Source organism: Phaenicophaeus curvirostris, chromosome 2, assembly GCF_032191515.1.
Source record: "Phaenicophaeus curvirostris isolate KB17595 chromosome 2, BPBGC_Pcur_1.0, whole genome shotgun sequence".
Taxonomy (NCBI): Eukaryota; Metazoa; Chordata; class Aves; order Cuculiformes; family Cuculidae; genus Phaenicophaeus; species Phaenicophaeus curvirostris.
This window is the reverse complement of record NC_091393.1, coordinates 28,357,573-28,378,327: the sequence shown is the minus strand read 5'-3', so window position 1 is coordinate 28,378,327 and position 20,755 is coordinate 28,357,573. Positions and strand designations below refer to the sequence as shown.

General features: G+C 46.5%; 2 protein-coding genes across 3 annotated transcripts in view; both read right to left on the bottom strand.

Moving 5' to 3' along the window:
• The window catches only part of RNASEH1 (ribonuclease H1), a 77,148-nt gene that overhangs the window by 52,160 nt on the left and 4,233 nt on the right, over positions 1-20,755 (bottom strand). Inside the window, exons 7-8 of one of the 2 annotated variants that reach the window (XR_011336935.1) lie at positions 19,228-19,352; positions 18,272-18,485 (exon numbers count right to left, since the gene is read on the bottom strand). Coding sequence is in view for 1 of the 2 variants with exons in the window: in XM_069851602.1 (XP_069707703.1) it covers positions 18,399-18,485; positions 19,228-19,352 (212 nt within the window). In the remaining variant the exon portion in view is untranslated. Of the gene's footprint in view, positions 1-18,022; positions 18,486-19,227; positions 19,353-20,755 lie in introns of those variants that run through there. The other variant, XM_069851602.1, reaches the window with a different exon arrangement.
• Positions 6,345-15,247, bottom strand: RPS7 (ribosomal protein S7). The gene is made up of 7 exons (XM_069851607.1): positions 15,126-15,247; positions 13,547-13,628; positions 12,920-12,991; positions 10,585-10,728; positions 9,002-9,066; positions 7,064-7,214; positions 6,345-6,460 (listed from the first exon to the last, which is right to left on the bottom strand). The coding sequence occupies exons 2-7, from the start codon at positions 13,619-13,621 to the stop codon at positions 6,383-6,385; spliced, it is 585 nt and encodes a 194-aa protein (XP_069707708.1). The 5' UTR covers positions 13,622-13,628; positions 15,126-15,247; the 3' UTR covers positions 6,345-6,382.

The window sequence follows — 20,755 nt, the reverse complement described above, 5'->3', positions numbered from 1 at the left end:
ATTACGAGTTCAAAAGGAAAGGGCAAACACTATAAATGTAGTGGAATCCTTTTCTCCAGGGAAAGGGAAAACAGGCAAGTACGTGGTTTTCTTTCACCTAAGAGAGGAAAATGTGCAGTCCCCTTACAGAAAGGCATAAGCATCCTTCATCCACTCAGGAAGCCAACTGGAAGCCGCATTGGTGCACCACCTAAATTAGGCTACAAAGCACAAACTGGGGTATGGATGTGTGGATGACACAATCTAAGCCATCACCAGGTCGCAAGAGCTGTTGGGAGTTAAGCTGGAGCTTTTTTTCTGTATTAATACACTTGTCTGAGAAAAAGTAGCACTTCAAGAGCTGACCCACAGGTCTTTCTTCCGCTCTTGCCAGACAGAGAGGGACAGTCTTCAGGGTCGAGGATACAGAGCAAGAAACACCAGTAACCTTGGCTCGACCCACAACCCAACACTCACCCAGCCCTTTAGCTCAGGTTAAACACCACGTTGATACAACTATAGGTAGAAGGCTTGGACTGAAACCAACCAAAACCACATGGACAGAAGCAATTTGTAACAGGACAAGAGCAGGTCTTACTTTAGAAAACAGGAAAAGATATATTTATACGTTCTAGGTGCCTTCAGGCAAATTCATCTACGCTTTCCCTAGGCTGTTGGCATTATCCTCGTGTCTGTAAGAGGATCATTGAATGATAGAATGGTTTGGCTTGGAAGGAACTTAAAGCTTATCCATTTCCAACACCCCTGCCCTGGGCAGGGACACCTCCCGCTGGACCAGGCTGCCCAAAGCCCATCCAACCCTGCCTTGAACACCTCCAGGGATGGGGCATTAAACATAAAATCTCTTTAAAAACACAATGCCTATTTAAAAATATTGTTGTTATGAGAAGATAAGGCCTTAACTCTCCCTGGGTTTGGCAAAACATCCAGTGGTATCAGCCACATCCTCAACCAGGTTTTGCCAGGTGATTAAAATTGTCAATACCCAAAGTCCTTAAAACAGTATCCGACCGCGACTGCTAGAGCTGATCACCTCTTCTGCACACTGTGCAAGGTACATGGGGGGAAGGGCCAGTGCAGAAGCAACAACATGGGTCTAACGTTGCATCTGTGTAAATTCTAGCCTTCAACTTCACGCCCAGTTCATGAATCCCCAACACAAGAATATGGAGCTGTTGGAACGGGTCCAGAGGAGGCTACAAGGATGATCCGAAGGCTGGAGCACCTTCCATATGAGGGCAGGCTCAAAGAGTTGGGGTTGTTCAGCCTGGAGAAGGCTCTAAGGAGACCTTAGAGCAGCTTCCAGTGTTGAAAGGGGCTGCAGAAAAGCTGGGGAGGGACTTTTCTACAAAACCTTGTAGTGATAGGATGAGGAGCAATGGCTTTAAATTGGAGAGGGGAAGATTTAGACTAGACCTTAGGAGGAAGTTCTTCATGATAAGGGTGTTGAGGCCCTGGCCCAGGTTGCCCAGGGAAGCTGTGGCTGCCCCATCCCTGGAGGTGTTCAAGGCCAGGTTGGATGGGCCTTGGGCAGCCTGATCCAGTGGGAGTTGTCCCTGCTCATGGCAGGGGGGTTGGAACTGGATGGGCTTTAAGGTCCCTTCCAACCCCAAACCGTTCTATGATTCTGTGATTAGTGGCGCTGCACTTTGTCTGCATAGATTTCCGAACAGCACTTAACTGCAGTACAGAAACTGCTTATTCTGTTACTCCACATCATAGAATCATGGAATCATGGAAATCATGGGTTGGAAGGGACCTTAAATCCCATCCAGTTCCAACCCCCCTGCCATGGGCAGGGACACCTCTCACCAGGCCAGGCTGCGCCAGGAGCAGAACAAAACTAAGACTGACGTGTCGGCACGATATCTGATAACAGAAACCACCATCTACTCATCATTTAGCACCACCCAAGCAGCAATTGCTGGTTGCTGAGCTGATTTTCCTGACAAAAACAGTGACTGGAGGGTGGAGGAGGGGACACTACAGCTTGCAGACTGTAACAAACCTGACAAACTTCCTCCTCTTGATCACAAGACATAAAGAAGAACCTTCAGACGTTGCTCTCTGCAGGGAAGAGAGCACCAGTACAAAGAGATTCTCGTGTCACTTTTTCCTCTGGCTTTTCACATGGGTGCTCTCGAGGCACAGCACAGCTGCTTCGTTATCAAGGGACCAACCCTTCGTGCTGATCAATGCTGCAGTCGGGCCCGTGCGGAGGGCAGGAAAACTCACACTCGCTCAGTCTCACCACAAAACTTCTTTTTATGAGGCTTCAGGACTTTCTGTAATCACTGGATTCTTTTTTCCTGGCATTCTGAGACCCAGAAAGCACATCTGACCCAGAGGAGAAGGTGCAGCTTCTTGGCATTGCTCGAGTTTTTAGATGTAACAGAGAAACAGAGGCCTTGCACTTGGAAAACTTAGGAAAAATGAAGGCATAGGAAAGAGATTCCTTCAGTCCATAATGCAGGAGTGACAGGACTGCCCTTTTAACACAGCTTGGAGGGGGACCAGCTGCCCGCTCTTACACTTAGGAGGGAATAATCGGACACTTGGGACGGTCGTCACACCAGAAGGATGGGATGTCATCCAGAGGGACCAGGACAAGCTGGAGAAGTGGGGCTGTGGGAGCCACATGAGGTTCAACAAGGCCAACGGCAAGGTCCTACAGCTGAGAGTTCCTAAAGGGGCTCCAGGAAAGCTGGAGAGGGACTGTTTACAAAGACCTGGAGTGATAGGATGAGGAGGAATAGCTTTAAATTGGAGGGGGAATATTTAGACTAGGCATTAGGAATAAATTCTTCACACTGATAGTGGTGAGGTCCTGGCCCAGGTTGCCCAGGGAAGCTGTGGCTGCCCCATCCCTGCAGGGCTTCAAGGCCAGGCTGGATGGGGCTTGGGCACCTGATCCAGTGGGAGGTGTCCCTGTCCATGGCAGGGGGTGGAAGTGGGTGGGCTTTAAGGTCCCTTCCAACCCAAACTATTCCAGGATTCTAATCATGCACCAAATCATCACATCGATACAAGACAGGGCAAGCACTTACAACCCAAAACTTCGAGCAAGTTCTGCTGCACTAGGATCATAACATCTACACACTTTTTCAAAGGGATATCAACAAGGATCAGCTTTCCTCACAGACTAAGATATTTGAAGACATTTGTGAAAGGATTCCTAGGGAATAAACAATGAAAGCTCTACTGTCAGCTGCAAGTCTCAAGAGCACCTAACAGATGTAAATAGAGCCCTTGCTTCTTATTGGTCTTCTTTAATTGGCCTTTTCATACTCTTCAGTATAGAATTATAGGATTGTAGAATCCCTAGGTTAGAAAAGACCTTTGAGATCATCAAGCCCAACCGTACCTGTCCACTACTAGATCATATCCCTGAGCACCTCATCTACCTGCCTTTTAAACCCTTCCAGGATGGGGACTCAACCACCTCCCTGCGCAGCCTCTGCCAGTGCCTTTCGGTGAAGTTTTTCCTAGTGTCCAACCTGAACCTGCCCCGGCACAGCTTTTCTCTTCACATTGATGCTACCCACATCCTCCGGCTGCGCGTGGTTGTGGTACAGAATGCCACATTGCTTTTGTGCACAGATCAGCTGATAAAACTCCCGAGGATTCACATGTTCAGAGTTCAGCAGTGACAGCGCGTGAACAGCACAGGAAAAGTCTAGCATCATCTCACATGGAGTCAGCGTAGGTTAAGGTAACATTTGACACCGCTATTGCAGCAGCCTCGTTAGCACCTGACCAGATGGCATCGCCTGACTTTCCAGGCAGCTACGCTTGTCAAGGGACGCAGGGAGTTGTCGGGCTGTATCGCTGACACTAACACACAGGGGAGTCCCTGAATAAAGGTAAACTAGGACCAAAGCCCTTTGCAAAGCACAAAGCCTGGTAATTTTTATGCCACGAAAATCCCCCTTTACTTGCAGCTTCGTTGATGCAAGAACCATAAATGGCTTTGACAGTGTTGTCCTTTCACTCAAAGAATTTGCTTATGGGGCCACCATGGGCTTTTGCCTTTCATACAGTTCAAAGGGCTTGCAACAAGAGCCAAGAAAAATCTACAGCCGGCCGGCAATGCCTGGGAACATTTGGTGTCCAGAACCGTCAGGATCATAGGATCATAGAATCCCTGGGTTGGAAAAGACCTTTGGGATCATCAAGTCCAACCATACCTGTCCACTACTAAATTGTATCCCCGAGCACCTTGATGATCTCAAAGGTCTTTCCCAACCTAATGATTCTGATTCTTCTTGCAGAGGTTACACAGCTCCAGCTGACTCACCAAGCTCTAACTAAAGGCAGGTAACATTGGGTGAGCCTCCAAATACTTCCCACGCTGCTTCTTCCAACTCACAACAGCAAAAAACCCTGTTTGCTCGGGCTACCATCTGTGATCGCTGAAGTGGGAAGCTTAGTAACACGTCTGACTTGAGACTAGAATAACTTAAGGGAGGGCCTGGGGGTGGTGGCGTTTCAAACCTGAGTAATAACATCCATTTAATCAATCAAAACTTGCCTTGTAAAGTTCTAGCACTCCTGCTAAAAGATCTTTAGGCATTATTAGGACTGAAGCCATTTGCAAAGCACACAGCCTGGTATTTTTATGCCACAAAAATCCCCCTTCACTTGCAGCTTAGTGGATTTAAGAACCGCAATTGAGAACCATGGTACTCTCCATGCAAGGAGGATTTGGGATTACCACATACCTACTCTCCTCATTTAATTCTATGGGAAGCTGATGAATCTGCTTCATCCAAGACAAACAACGAAGAGCTGATGAATAAATAAGAAATAGTAGGAGACACAAGTTTGAAAAGGAGAGAAAAAGGCCTTAAGGTAAGCAATCATCAAAGACAGAGCCTGCTTTTTCGTGCATTCGAAACTTATCTGCAACTAGCCGGAAATTAACTACTAATTGCAACAAGGCAGGTGTGTTTTCCTTCTCTGTTTGCACTGTCTGAAACAAAAGTAACAGCACACAGCTACCCGCCCTGCCCTGCTAAACACAAGTTACTGCATGACTCAAAATCCTTCACTTTTTCAATGCAAAAGCCAAGCAGAGCTTATTTTAACTTCTTATAGTTCTTCACAACTGAAGAAAGGAGGCATCGAATGGGAAGCAACCAAACCCACAGTACAAGGGAAAGGGAGGTAGGGGTACAGAGACCCCCAGTAAGTGGCGCTTGTCCTCCATCTGCTCTCAGGCAAGAAGATTCAAGTTAAGAGCTCCTGGAACACAGGCTGTTACCCGCTTGCTCTCCACCTAATAGGCTGTCTCTGCAATTATGTGCCTTTCACTGTACTAAGCACTTACTCCTAAGTAACAGAATGGCCTGTTCAGGGCAGTGAAGAACCAAATTCATAGAAATTGCTCACAACACTCAACAGGTCCAATTCCACGCTCCCCTCTGAGCTGGAAAAAATGTTACTTGCCTAAGGTGTTTCTAAGCAGAGATATCAAAGCCAAAAAAGCAATGTTTTCAGGACACCCTCATGTAGTCGTTGGCTGCTGTGATATGGGGGGAGGTGGGAGAAGGTTCAGTATGTTCTGAACTCTGTTAAAACACCTTCTAAAGAAACGTCATCCTGGCAGTCAGCGCTTCATCCTGGCACATCTATCCCTGCCCTCAGTAATGTGCCACGGGAAAGATTCCCTCTGATACACAGACCAACACACCTCCAAGATACGGAGATACAAAAATCTATGATTTTGGAAAGCAAGATCAGCACCTAAAAAAAGTTTTTGTCCAGCAAGGCGGTCAAACACTCAGAAGTGAAAACACCTACCTCCCAGTTTCATTCTGATAAAGGTGAGAAGCTGCATGACCTGCTTTTAGGTAAGAACTGGTATGCCATTTTGCCACTTAAAGAGCAAGAAAGTTGCTACAAATTCAAACTATACCTCCCTGCAACGTATTCCCCAAAAATCAGGTCCTGGTTCAGATGTCATCGCTCCATCTTTCAGAGGCCGCATCACCTGCAATGCAAACTTCTTCCAGTGCAAGGAACACGCAGGTCTCCAACTGCTATTCCTACGTGCAAAACTCGGGAGCTCCACTGCCCTACAGTTATTATCCACATTCTCCCCAAAAGGTGAGACTCAACATAACTGTGATTAAAAAATAAACTGAAGTGCAGACTATAGATCCTTTAGTCCAGAGCTGCGCTGCGACAGCGCCAAGAACAACCTAAAAGAGCTACCATTAAAATGCTGGTGACTTAGTATTTTGCTACACAAACGTCACGCATAATGACAGCAGCGAAGTCCCGTGAACCAGGAATTCCCCACCTACGTTTATGGAATCCGAAATGTAAATGAAATTACTCTGTTATAGGAATAGATGTTTATTCAGCCATTTCTTGCACTTTACAGCTGGAATTCTGGAAATTCAAACACCACATCTTTGCCTGTGAGCTTTTTGTAGACACCAGAAAATGTTTCCACCTGTGGAGACAAAAAATCTTCATTACACACAGGGCATAAAGAAGTAAAATCTATGTTCACATATTTTAGGTTCTACCATTTCCCACTGCATCTGCACTCTGAAACGAGCCCTGAGGCTGATTATTCTCTCCTAGATTCAGGTAGCTGTGCATTTACACAAAAGACATGTTTTCTGGAGAGTAATTGGAACCACAGGAGACTCCGAGAGCAGAACTGTGTTAAATGCATCCCCACAGAAACAAAGTAAGCAAAGCGATGAGGGACTTCAGACTCTACCAAGCACATCTGTTCAAGGTCAAATCTAAGCGCTTCACTAAAAGCAAACAAAAAACCCCAAGAAACCAGTGAAACCCTAAGCAAACAAAAAACCTCAAGAAAACACTGTTCCTATGAGGGAGCCAGTGTAGCTACTTTACAATCCAGGGAGTTTGGAAAGTTGAACTAGAGCTTTAGTTCAAAACTGCCTTGTCTCATCTTCAGCATCTTACTCCAGACACTAACAGAAGCATCTCCATCAGCACGAGGCAAAAGGCAGCAGCCTTTTAGCTGGGTCAGAATCTCACCCCATCCCGCATGAGGAATTAAAAGTTTCTTTTCGTTTACCTTGTGTTCAACATTGTTCTGCTGTGCTTTGTCCAAATGGACTTTGATGAGCCTGCTGCCGTCCAGTTTTACGCGGATTCTCTTGCCCACGATTTCACTGGGGAAGACCAAGTCTTCAAGAATGGCGTCGTGCACTGCAGTAAGCGTACGGCTGAAATGCCACATTTGTATCGTTAAAACACATCCTGCTGCCACATTTTCCAGTTTGTCAAGGCTAAAATGTTCCACAGCACGCTTCAGCTGAAAACTCAGTGGTGTTCCATTTTAAGGGGTTTTAATGCTCCAGTGTGACAATGCCACGCGTTCTCACAAGTCATGCAAAAATAGAAGTTAAATTCTACATCGAGTGCAAAAACTTAAAAACTTAATGAGAGGAAAAACTCAGTAGCCAGGTTACTGACCTTTTAGCTCACATGTTGCTTTGCAGCAACAATCTTGAAATGTTCTCTTACTTCTATCCATTTAAGACTTGATTTAAACCAGAACCACGTTGACCCGTTGGCAATTTCGCCAGAGACACTCACTGGAAGAGTTTCAGCCTACAAGTATCTTCAACCACCTTCCTCGGCAGCCTCTGCCAGTGCCCAATGACCCTTTCCATAAAAATTTTTTCCTGATGTCAAGCCTGAACCTCTCCTGGTGGAGCTTGAGGCCATTCCCTCAGCTACATAGAAACACTTGGTTGGAGAAGACCTCTGAGATCATCAAGTCCAACTGTACCTGTCCACTACTAAACCAGATCCCAAAGCACTTCATTTGCCTGTCTCTTAAACACCTCCAGGGACGAGGACTCCAAAACCTCCCTGGGTAGCCTCTGCCACTGCCCAGGAACCCTTTCTGTTAAGAACATCTTCCTAACGTCCAATCTGAACCTGCCCTGGTGCAGCTTGAAGCCACTCCCTCTCTTCCTATCTCCTGTCACATGGGAGAAGAGACCAACATCCACCTCTCTACAATCTCCTTTGTGGACAGTGATAAGGTCTCCCCCAGCCTCGTCTTCTCCAGCCTAAACAATCCCAGTTCTCTCAGCCGCTCCTCCTAAGACTTATTCTCCAGCCCCTTCCCAAGCTTTGTTTCCCTTCTTTGGATGTGCTCCAGGACCTCAATGTCCCTCTTACAGCAAGGGGCCCAAAACTGAACCCAGAAGGTGAGGTGCAGCCTCACCAGTGCTGAGTCCAGGGGCAGAATCTCTTCCCTGCTGATACAAGTCAAGATGCCATTGGCCTTCTTGGCCACCTGGGCCACTGCTGGCTCGTGTTCAGTCGCTGTCAACCAGCACCCCCAGGTCCTTCTCTGCCAGGCACTTTCCAGCCACTCTCCCCAGGCCTGGAGCTGCTCAGGGTTGTTGTGCCCCAGATGCAGGACCCGGCACTTGGCCTTGTTGAACCTCATCCCGTTGGCCTCAACCCATCGATCCAGCCTGCTCAGATCCCTTTGGAGCCTCCCTGCCCTCCACCAGATAAACACCTCCTCCCAGCTCAGTGTCATCCGTGATCTTACTGAGGGCCCATTCAATCCCCTCATCCAGATCATTGATAAAAATATCAAACAAAACTAACCGGACAAAAATTAAAAGAGCAAATATAGCATGAGTACCAGGAAACTGTAATTTTTAAGTCCACGCCTCAATATCTCAAAATACAGTCATAAACATGGCAGAGGTGTAATGCTTGGAGAAGCTGCAGGGATACACCATGTGCCACAAAGAGGACAAACCTCTAAGACACAGGGTATATAATGATACAATAAGATAGAGAATAAAGATGGAGCTGGAAGCAATGCAACACAGCATTCAAAGCCTTCTACTACACCCTTTAGCAGTCAAATGACAGAGAAAAGACAAGACCACCCAATCACTGGAATAACTTCCCAAAAACCCAACTAAACTACCACTTAACAATGGAAAGCCGTCTTACTGAATCAGTATTATTTGCTTACCTCCTGGGACGCTTTTGCTTGTTTTTTGTGCGGCTTTTTCTTGTTGGCTTGGGCAGAATTCTTCTCTGTTAAGGAAAACGAGGCATTTCTCAGTATCTGGTGTCCACAACCATTACAAAAAAATCCCATAACATGTGGGTTTTTTTATTTTCACTAGAAACAGATGCATAAAACACTAGAAAGGGAGACTTAAGTATGCCTAAACCCGCAATGTTAGAACCTGGTACTATTTCCAGAAGACGAAGTACTGATATTGTTTTACTTCTTATCTATCAATCCCACATTTGGTGCACTGACATAAACATTTGTATTCCACCCTCCTTCCCCAGTTCATAAAACCAGGGTAGTTTACTATGACATATCAGCAATTTGAACACATTTCTTTGGGAACAGAAATCTCTAACAATTTTACAGGTTGCTATATTGAGCTCACTACTCTGCTTCACACCTGAGGCTGTCTCAGTCCCACAGACAGCTAGGTGACATCTGACATCAGAACACCAGTTCGAATTAGATGTGATACACAACCCAGATGAAACCCTGGATTAAACAATCTGTTCTAAAAGCAGCATCTACAGGTACTTAACATTTACTGATCCAAGCCGGTATATTTTTTACTTCTCTATCTGCAAGGGTAGATCTTTTAAAACACCAAGTTTTGGATGCACTTGTAGCCAACTGCAGCATTTTCTACCAACCCATCACTGCTTCTCCATGACTGAATTTACGGTGAGGTTACTGTAATATAAACTGTGTCTTGTCATCTTCAAATGCAACAGTATTTCATCTCCAGCAGAACTGCACACATTCCCTTCTAAAATATGCATCACTTCACTGACAGGGAATTCTCAAGTATTTTGTTTGCATGAGCCAGAGGCACTTTGCTAAAAGAAGTGCTCTTGGCCACGTAATGATCCAGAGTTAGGTGCTCTGGCTCTTGAAATCACATTAGAAAGAACCGTTGCTAAAAGAATCTTCAGTCTAACCCCTAACTGTTCCCTCTGCAAACAGATCTCCAGTTTGTCCACCCCTTTGTACTGCCCAGAGCCTTCCTATCACCTCATGGCTCAGCTTCTTCCAGAAATTCAGAACTCAAGCCAGGTTTATTTCTTCCACTCCTGTTAACTTGAATTTTAAGTGCCTGGATTAAGTGTAGTAAAGCTACTACTGATATTTGCTCTTTTTTACTTCCAAGCGTTGCTTCTCAAACTTCTAAAGGACTAAGAGAGGCCAGGAGAAGAAAGTTGTATCCTACTCCGAAAAGTTTCACATCTCAAGTTTACAGAGCCATGGCTGCTAGCTGAAATAATTTCAGCTTACATCCACAGAATGACAGGCATCACTCTCTGGCACAAAAGTACGTGTTATATCATTGTTACCTTGAAAGGACATGACAATAAGGGCAGAGAAGCAGCGAAACAGGCTACCCAGATAGGCTGTGGAATCACCATTCTTGCACGTTTTCATGATTCAGCTCGATCTGATCTCATGCTGGCAACAGTCCTGCTTCATGCACGAGGCTGGACTAGAGAACCTCCACAGATTCCTTCAAATCACCATTTTTATGTTTCTGAGTGTTTTACCTGAGCAATGAACACCACGTGCTTTCCGCTGAACTTCTTCTCCAGCTCACGAACTAGCCGCACCTGAATCTTCTGGAAGGATTTCAGCTGAGGAACCGGTACAAAGATAATGATGGCTTTTCTGCCACCACCCACCTCAATTTCCTGAAAGAGAGCAGAAAGTAAACATAGGGGTTGAAACGCAGTGTTCAGTTTGATCGTGAATTCTCTGAATACAAGTATTTGATAGTCTTGCCTGCAACTTTAGGGAACAAAATAGCATTAGAGAGAAGTGCCTGTTTTAATACATTTAAGAGCGATAATTAAACAGAAAAACCTCAGTCAGAGCACTTGTTTGTCTGTAAAAGAACGGCTGGGCAATAAATCCCACCAATTCAAGTCACATCCTCTGAATAGCAAAGCTCATTCTTTCTGCAGGATGGGACTCAGGCGCTCAAATCCTAACTACACCAAATGCCTATCAGGGCATCGGCAGTGGCACTTGCACATTGATATAAAGTTTCAACTACTATTTGCCTCTAATGCAGACTTTAAAGAAAATTTACAGTAATAAATCTCTTTATTTCTTGTTTCAGTAACAAATCTCTACAACTACCTGAAAAGAGGTTTTAGTGAGGTGGGTGTTGGTCTCTTCTCCCAAATAACAAGTGACGGGACAAGAGGTAATGGCCTCAAGTTGCACCAGGGGAGGTTTGGATTGGATATTAGAAAAATATGTGTACTGAGAGAGCAGTGAAGCACTGGCAGAAGCTGCCCAAGGCAGCGGTGGAGTCTCCATCCCTGGAAGAATTCAAAAAACATGGCATTCTGGAACATGGCTTAGCAGGCACGGTGGTGCTGGGCCAAAGGTTTGACTTGATCTTAGAGGTCTTTTCCAACCTCAGTGATTCTAGTCCATGGATTTTTAACTACTATTTCACGGAAATCATTGTCTGTCTACCACCTGCCGAGGCCTGGATCACTAATCAAACAAAACATGTCCTTCTCAATGGAAGAATTCCCATCCCTGTGGTTTACATCACACCAACATGGATTACTTTGCCCCTGGTTTGTTTCTCCAACAGTTGATCAAAACCAGAAAAGTCTGCGTAGGCTTACAAAGCGCTTCTCCCATGAACCCAAGTGCAGAGACATCCTCATTCTCAAAGAGGATGACAAGCAGAGTTGTTTCATGTTCCCACATGAGCTAACTCTGATGCCCACCCGAGTTTTCCCTGCAAATAAAGCCAAGCAGCTAAACAAACAACAAAGACATTTGTAAAAACTCCACACCGAGGACAGTGCACATGGCTGTCCTTCAGCAGCAAAGCAGCTCTGAAGACCCCTCAACTTGCATACCAAGCAGACTTGGAATCATAAAATGGTTTGAGTAGGAAGAGACCTTAAAGGTAACCTAATTCCACCCCCCTGCCATGAGCAGGGACACCTCCCACTGGATCAGGTGCCCAAGCTCCATCCAACCTGGCCTTGAACCCCTCCAGGGATGGGGCAGCCACAGCTTCCCTGGGCAACCTGGACCAGGGCCTCACGGCTCTTCATGGTGAAGAATTTCCTCCCAATGTCTAGTCTAAATCTTCCCCTCTCCAATTTAAAGCCATTCCCCCTCATCCTATCACTACATGCCTTTGCTAGAAGTCCTTACTTAAGTTTTTGAGCGCAGCAACCAGCTTTGGAGGCTCCACCCAGTCTCCAAGGCTGACAAATTTTAACACCAATTTTCTCTTTCTCCTTTTCTACTAATTTTCTTCTTCCTCTTCTTTATAAAGGGTTCAGTTGCCTTAAGAAACTAAACCAAAGATTTGCAAACAGGGTGACCCAGTCAGTCTACAGCCTCAAACCTCCTCCTGTCTATCACTTGGTGCTTAAGAGGGCTTCAGACAAATTGATTTTATAAAGAGTTGACACTGATGCCTACGTTGCCAGACAGCAGCCACACTAAGTCTGTTTCAGACCAGTTTGCAGAGACAGAAAGTACAACTGCCACTTCAAACACATTTATGCAGAACACAGAACTATCTGAGTTTTTACAATGACTTCAGATCAGCTCCTAAATAAAAATAACTATTACAAACCGCTGCATATTAACAGCAAAGATAAACCCCAACAGCACATAGGAAAGTAACCACAGGCCACAAGAAATGGCTAACGACACTCCACCTGGGACACTAACATCCACAAAAATTAAACACCCACCCTCTGAGTGAAAAACTTTTTCCTGATATCCAACCAAACCCTCCCGCAGCACATCTCCCAGACACTCCTCGGGTCCTGTCATTGCTCACCAGAGTGAGCAGCGAGCCACCAAGCAATTCTTTGTGCAGAAGGTCTGGCCTACCTTAGCCGCTGTGATGTTCAGCTCCCGCAGCTGAGCCTTTAAGTCGGAGTTCATTTCCAATTCCAGTAGAGCCTGGAAAAGCAAAGTTATGGAATAATCAGTTACATACGGTTTGATCTGGAAGAAGCCTTGAGACCAAAGCTTGCCCACAGAGCCAGAAAGCTGCTCCGCACTTTTAACCACAGTCAATATCCAAGACTTAACTCTTCTGGCAGAGAATCATAGAATGGTTTGAGTTGGAAGGGACTTTAAATATCATCCAGTTCCAACCCCCTGCCATGGGCAAGGGACACTATATGGAAGGTCACTATAAGGTTTCCTTGGAGCCTTCTCTCCTCCAGGCTGATCAACCCCAACTCCAGCCCTTGGATCATCCTTGTAGCATGCTCTGGACCCATTCCAACAGTTCCATCTCCTCCTTATGTTGGAGATTCCTGAACTGGACACAGGACTCCAAGTGGGGTCTTACCAGAACGGAACAGAGGGGCAGAGAAGCAACAAGCGCAGTTGGTGGGAACACAGGCTGACTGCCCCAATTCCTACATAAAACTAGGGAAGAGCGCACATTTAGACACCACCACCCGTGAACTTTAAGCTCTAGACAACTGTCACAACACTGACCCATACCTGGGATATACCAGACTCGAACTCATCCGGCTTCTCGCCATTTGGCTTCACAATCTTTGCACTGGAGCTGAACATGGCCTTCCTGCAAGGCAAAGGGACAGCTCAGTGGCCACCAGGCACACGCCTTCGGTTACAAACACAGCGGAGACTTTGCAATCCACACGCAGCAGGGTGGAACCAGAGAGAACCCACAGGCCACGCAAGCCCCAGTCACGCTGTTCCAGGGGATGCCGACCATGGGAAAGCCACCCTGGGGAAGCAGCAGCCTGCACACCACGGCAGTGCCTGCCAGTGCCATCGAAACCGGGAAAAGAAACTTCTTAACAACAATTGGGGGTCTTAGGAAGGTGGCATTATGTAATACAGGGAGATTGAGCCTCCTACTGTACATGCCAGTGACTAAAAGTAGCAGGTTTTTACACACTGAATTCATGGTTATGTATTATATTTCTCATAAAAATCATGCATATTAATCATATTTCCCAATATTATAGAATCATACAAAGGTTTGCGTTGGAAGGGTCCTCAAAGCCCATCCAGTTCCGCCCCTGCCATGGGCAGGAACACCTCCCACTGGATCAGGGGCTCCAAGCCCCATCCAACTTGGCCTTGAACATCTCCAGGGAGTAATATTAATTATAAATAGTGTCCTCCACTTCTCACATGCTCCCCAGAGTCCTTTATTGAGCCTGAATTCACAAGGCAGCTCCCTACTCTATTTCCTTGACAATTGGGCCCTTCGAAGCTTCCACATAAGGTTCAAAGTAAGGCTTAGCTTGATCTCCTATCTCTTTTTGGCTCCTGAGGTGCTGGCTAGATGCTGGTCTTCTGCAGACTTCATTGTTTTATTCCTTAAATCACAGAATCATAGCATGATTCGGGTTGGGAAGGACCTTAAAGATATCCAGTTCCACCTCCTGACACGGGCAGGGACACTTCCCACTGGACCAGGCTGCTCCAAGCCCCATCCAACCTGGCCTTGAACACCTCCAGGGATGGGGCAGCCACAGCTTTCCTGGGAAACGTGGGCCAGGGCCTCAGTACTCTCAGTGTGAAGAGTTTCCTCCTAATGTCTAGCCTAAACCCTCCCCACCAGCAGTGTAAAGCCGTTCTTCACCACCCTACCCCTCCAGGCCCTTGCAAACAGCCCCTCCCCAGCTTTCCTGTGGCCCCTTCAAGTACTGGAAGGTCACTGTAAGTTTCCCTCGGAGCCTCCTCTTCCCCAGGCTGACCAGCCCCACTTCTCCCACCCCGTGCGGGAGGTTCTCCAGCCCCGAGGCCGCCTTTGAAGCTCCTCCGGACCCGCTCCGCCAGCTCCATCCGCGCCGAAACGAGGCTTCCCCCTCCCTCTCCCTCTGTTCCCAGGGCCAGACCGCTTCTCCCAGCGGCCCGACCCGGGGAGGCGGCGGGGCGGCCCTCACGGAGCCGAGTCCCGGCCCCGCGCGCCCCGGCGGCCATCGGGGCCCGGGCGGGCGCTAATCGGGAGCATCCCGGCCCCGAGGCCGCGGCGAGGGGCGCCGCGAGGGGCTCGGGTCGGTATTGAAGAGGCGGCGGCGCCCACCAGGCCCCCAGCACCCACCTCCGCCTCCCGCTCCGCGCCGGCCTGGGAAAAGGGAGAGCTCTCGCGAGAGCGGCCGAGGTCGCGGCGCTCGCCCCGCCCACGCGCGCCTGAAGCCGCAACCGGAAGAAGGGCAAGGCGGGCAGCCAGCCAGCTCCGCCGGGCCGGGGGGACTTCCGGTGGGTGAAGCCCAGACGGACGCCGAGGAGTCCTGGCACGGCGCGTGGCGATGACGTCAGCGACAGCCGCCGGAGGGTCGCGGGCGCCTCTGTGCGCGTGCGCAGGAGGGGAAGCGGGAAACAGCCAGAGCGACCCAGGATCGGGGGGAAAGCGGGGGGTGGGGTGGGGGCGGGGACGAGAAATAGCTGTATGAGAGGTGATCCAGGGCTGCAGGAGAGCTGGGGAGGGGCTGTTCGCTAAGGCATGGAGGGATAGGGCCGGGGACAACGGGTATAAACGGGAGAGGGGCAGATTTAGACGGGACGTAAGGAGGAATTTAGAATCACAGAACCACCAGGTTGGAAGAGACCCACCGGATCATCGAGTCCAACCGTTCCCATCAAACACTAAACTATGTCCCTCAGCATCTCGTCCACCCGTGCCTTAAACCCCTCCAGGGAAGGTGACTCAACCTCCTCCCTGGGCAGCCTCTGCCAGTGCCCAATGACCCTTCCTGTGAAGAATTTTTTCCTAATGTCCAGCCTAAACCTCCCCTGGCGGAGCTTGAGGCCATTCCCTCTTGTCCTGTCCCCTGTCACTTGGGAGAAGAGCCCAGCTCCCTCCTCTCCACAACCTCCTTTCAGGGAGTTGTAGAGAGCAATGAGGTCTCCCCTCAGCCTCCTCTTCTCCAGGCTAAACACCCCCAGCTCTCTCAGCCGCTCCTCATAAGGCCTGTTCTCCAGCCCCTTCACCAGCTTTGTTGCTCTTCTCTGAACTCGCTCCAGAGCCTCAACATCCTTCTTGTGGTGAGGGGCCCAGAACTGAACACAGGATTCGAGGAGCGGTCTCACCAGTGCCAAGTCCAGAGGGAGAAGAACCTCCCTGGCCCTGCTGGTCACGCCGTTTCTGATCCAAGCCAAGATGCCATTGGCCTTCTTGGCCACCTGGGCCCCTGCTGGCTCATGTTCAGTCGCTGTCAACCAACACCCCCAGGTCCCTCTCCTCCAGGCAGCTTTCTAGACAGACTTCTCCCAGTCTGTAGCTGCTCAGGGTTGTTGTGCCCCAAGTGCAGGACCCGGCCTTTGGCCTTGTTGAACCTCATCCCACTGGTCTCAGCTCAGTGGTCCAGCCTGTTCAGATCCCTTTGGAGCCTCCCTACGTATGATCACATTCAGCCCCAGTTTTACTAGCTGGGAAAAGTGCCAGTGAAGGTTATGCAGATGATATTTAGTGGACTTCAAAACAAATCTTTCATCTGAGCTCTGCTGTTGGTCATGCCAGCGGGAGGGTTACTGTTCAGTCCACGTAAAGTAGATGCACGTGCCTGTCTGTTCATACAGAGAATTAATGAGCAGAACAGAAGGTCTTTTCTTTCCCCATCACTCCCTGATCATTGCTCTGTTATCTTCCCCAAAGAAGATGACGAGTAATATAAATGTGTAAACCTGTAAGGAATAAGAAATCCATCTGCTGTAGAAAACCGTAATTAAAAGAAAAGCTAACCAAGAACAATGAAACAAAAATACACAGGCAGGAGGAAGTGAAAAGCCCAACAGTCTCAGCAGAAACCTTTACGGGGATAATGATTGTAAATAATCTTGATCTGAGAAAATCACATGTAAGCATTTTGTAAGCAAGAGTAATACAGAGGCTCATAAATACATTAGAAGCAAAAAAAATGCTGTAATTATAATCCAACCCTCTCTGTCTTGTCTCTGCATCACCAAGGCCTGTCAAATGCTGAAGATCTTTGTTTATAGAGAGAGAGAGGCATCATCTAACTGATAAACACACTGATGCTGAGCCTAACAAAGCTTTTGCAATGGAAGGCAAAGTTAACAGAGTTTCACGTTCCTTGCATTTTCCTAGGCCCTCTTGTCGTAGAATCCCTAGGTTGGAAAAGACCTTCAAGATCATCAAATCCAACCGTACCCGCCCATTACTAAACCATATCCCCAAGCACCTCATCTGCTTGTCTTTTAAACCCCTCAAGGGACAAGGACTCCACCACCTCCCTGGGCAGCTTCTGCCAGTGCCTGAGAGCCCTTTTAGTGAAGAAGTTTTTCTTGATGTCCAATCTGAACCTGCCCTGGTGCAGCTTGAGGCTGTTCCCTCTTGAAGTCAAACACTTGATACCCAGAAGGCCTGAAGAAGCTGACCATATTCTAGTTCCATTTCAGAGAAAATGGCCAATTATCACCTTTGGGACAACTCTAAGGAGGAGCTGACAATGCTAATGAGAACCAGGATGCATGAAAATTACTTAATGGAAACAGGAAGCCAGAAACAGGTTGCCCAGGGAAGCTGTGGCTGCCCCATCCCTGGAGGGGTTCAAGGCCAGGCTGGATGGGCCTTGGAGCCCCTGATCCAGTGGGAGGTGTCCCTGCCCATGGCAGGGTTGTTGGAACTGGATGGGCTTTAAGGTCCCTTCCAACTCAAACCCATTCTATGATTCTATGAAACAAAGTCCTCTCTAGAGAGGATAACGGTTAAGAATTCATTGTTCAAGTTTCCTTTTCTTTTCAGTCTGTTCATGCTACCTTGCAAAGTAACACTAGAAAGCGATCTAGAGATGTTGTAACCAATGATACTGCGAGGCACAGGTGAGGGTCACAAGCCTCTGCAGAGGTTACTGCTCATACCAGAATACCAAACCATACAAGGGACATCTGAGTTCCATCACTGACCTCTTACCAAACCAAGAACCCCACAGTTCCCTTGCCCCCAACTCTTCTGAGCTGTTACTATTTACCTCTGTATAAAAAAAAAAATCAATTTATTTCACTAAAAGGAAAATACAGAACACTTAAGAAGAATATTAAATCTTTATCCTAAAGTCTGTCTTTACGGTGAAGTCAGAAGTCTACAGGACATCTGAAAACACTGACTGCGGCTCTTCAGTAAGATCTAGACGACAAAGCAAACACTCCGCTTCATCAACTAAATATTGACTCGATTGCAAAGCAAACATATAGAAAAAAACATGGGTTTTTTTCTCCGCAGAAGTTGGTGTACATTTAATACTTCAGGCCAAAAAGAAGCACAGTTCAAAGTCCAGCTCTGAGACCATTACAGCAGTTCAATTTGTCACTGTGATCTTAAGTCTTTTTCCTTCCAGTCACTAGCCGGAGTCCATCACGACAGTTGTTTACTGGCTCCTTCTCTTGCTAGTCTATCAGCTTCTTCATTCCCTCGAAAGCCAGCGTGACCGGGAATATGCATCTAGCAAAAGCACACGAACATTAGATACGCAAGAAATCAAGAAAGCAGAACATCATAAAATCTGATCACGCAAGATCCTTGCATTCGTAGCACAGCAGCACCTCCTCAGAGGTGCTCTCCTCACACTGAGTCCATACGGGTTCCTCTCAGGCATGTTCCAGGTCTCCCTAACTGTGTAGAAGTATTTTACTTCTTTACTGAAGAGTTGAAAAATTTAAACTTAAAAATGAGTATTTGAAAAGACCTTTCTGTGCACAGTCTCCTTGTAGAAAACACTGTTAAGGTATAGAAACCTAGAGTCAGTTTATTTGGGGTTGTGCTCTCTTAGTTTTCCCAGTTCAGAGACACTCATGTGATTGAATTACATCAGTAAACCACCATCTGAACTGGAGTTCTGAGAAGCAAATTCAGAAACTGAGCTATGGCTCAAGCAGACAGAGTTCTCTTTTAAGTTGAGATTTTATCTAACAGCATTAACAAACTCAAAATAATGATCACAGGTATCTCCAACGAGATAGCAAACACATACAAACATGCTTTTTTAATAAATGAAATACTGGTTCCAAGAACCTATGTTACGTGGCTTATTTGCTTTAAATAATACAATCAGCTTCATTGTATTTGTGGTTTTATTGTTTTAAAATAACATTACGCTCTATGAAGTTTAGTTATGGTTACACTTGTAAGTCTTCATAGGAGACGTGTTTAAGATGTCATTCAGAATAAGAAACAAGGTGCTCACCCACTGAATTTCTATGTCTTTCGACAGATTATCGAGTCTTTGAAAATCTTCTTTATTTATTACACTTGCTCCTGAACTTGTTCTCCAGCCGTTTGTCTTCCAGTTGTCAACCCAGCTCGTAATACCTAGGCAAAGGGAGCATAAACATGATATAAAAGAGGTCAGCAAGGATCAAGATGGAGCAAAGAGCCTTTTAATGAGACTAACTCTGTACAAAGTCGCAGGCAAAGACACTGGAGATAGAAAAATTCTTGTTTTGTTCTCTACTGCTGCCTTTCAGGGTTCTATTTTTCCATTATTATTTGAATTGCCCAATCATGTTTTCCTGAGCAAAACTAATTTAAAGACTACGACCTTACCTACATGTTACACACAAAAGTACAACGTGAACTTCAATAAAGCGAAGCTAAGGATCTCCCTGATGGTACACTAAGCCGGAACAAGTCTATAGCTTTATTTCTTTTGAGAAACTGAGAAGCACATTCTTAGAGGAAAAAACAGATGGCCCACTCCTACAGAACGATATATTTTTATATATATATATATATATATATATTTTAAAAAGTATCTTTGTGGTCTTGACAGTATAAGAGATTCTTCCTGCTTCATACCTGAACTAAGGAGGGAATCACTGACCTTGCACACAAAACCTCCTGAAAACCAAACCACATCTGTTTGCTCCTCACTGCAAGCCTCCTCCTCTGGTACTCTGAAAAATTACTCCTAGGCACATTTACAGAATAACCCTGGTTAAAGAAATGTGGAAACTGCATCAGTGCCCCAAAATGCAAGAGCAAACTGCAAGCAAAAACCAAAGAGACTACAGTATCATATCCAAAGATGCTTATTTTCCTCCCTCACACTTAAATCTTACACCTGCGTTTAACGGGAATTTTATTCAGTGCAGAAACTCTGCCTCCTTTGTCCCACCAGTTCCACAGACAAGATGGTATTGACTTTTCTCTCACAAAGATGTTACTTTGCTTCTTAATATTTCACACAAATTATGCACTTGCATTCTACTGACCAGCATGCAACACCCAGAAGAGCATAGACATTTCCTTTTATTATCCCCTTTTTCAGAATGCTTCTGGCAGAGTCTAAAAAAAACCAACACGAGAAAAGCCAAACCCTCAAAAAAATCAACCCTCCAGAGGGATGTGGAAATCACTAGCATGTGCAGTCCTGTAAAAGTGTGAGATACAAATACTTATGGAGTTTGGAATTGTCACAGAAGTAACATTTGCAGATCTAGGGGAAAGGGGAAGAAGTACTCAGAAATTAAGTCCTACTGGCTCCTTCATGTGGTACTTCTGTGAAATAAAATTAGATTTTGCAAATCTCTGCATGAAAGCAAAACCTTAAATACACAGCCTGAGCATGTATCACCTCTGACTAGTCTTCTAGTCTAACCTGAAAGTTTGGAAGCCTAGTTTGCATGCAGTAAGTAAGGAAACTTGAATATACTTCACCTTCATGTATTAAGACAGCCTCTCCAATCCAAACAAAAGCAAACCAAAACCTACAG

What these genes read in the sequence shown, in the direction of transcription:
- RPS7 (XM_069851607.1), bottom strand. Translation starts at nt 13,621, where the DNA reads ATGTTCAGCTCCAGTGCAAAGATTGTGAAGCCAAATGGCGAGAAGCCG. An exon ending in TCGAGTCTGGTATATCCCAG is followed by an intron (nt 12,992 to 13,546) that starts GTATGGGTCAGT and finishes TTGCTTTTCCAG; the next exon opens with GCTCTACTGGAATTGGAAAT. An exon ending in ACGTGGTGTTCATTGCTCAG is followed by an intron (nt 9,067 to 10,584) that starts GTAAAACACTCA and finishes TTTCCTTAACAG; the next exon opens with AGAAGAATTCTGCCCAAGCC.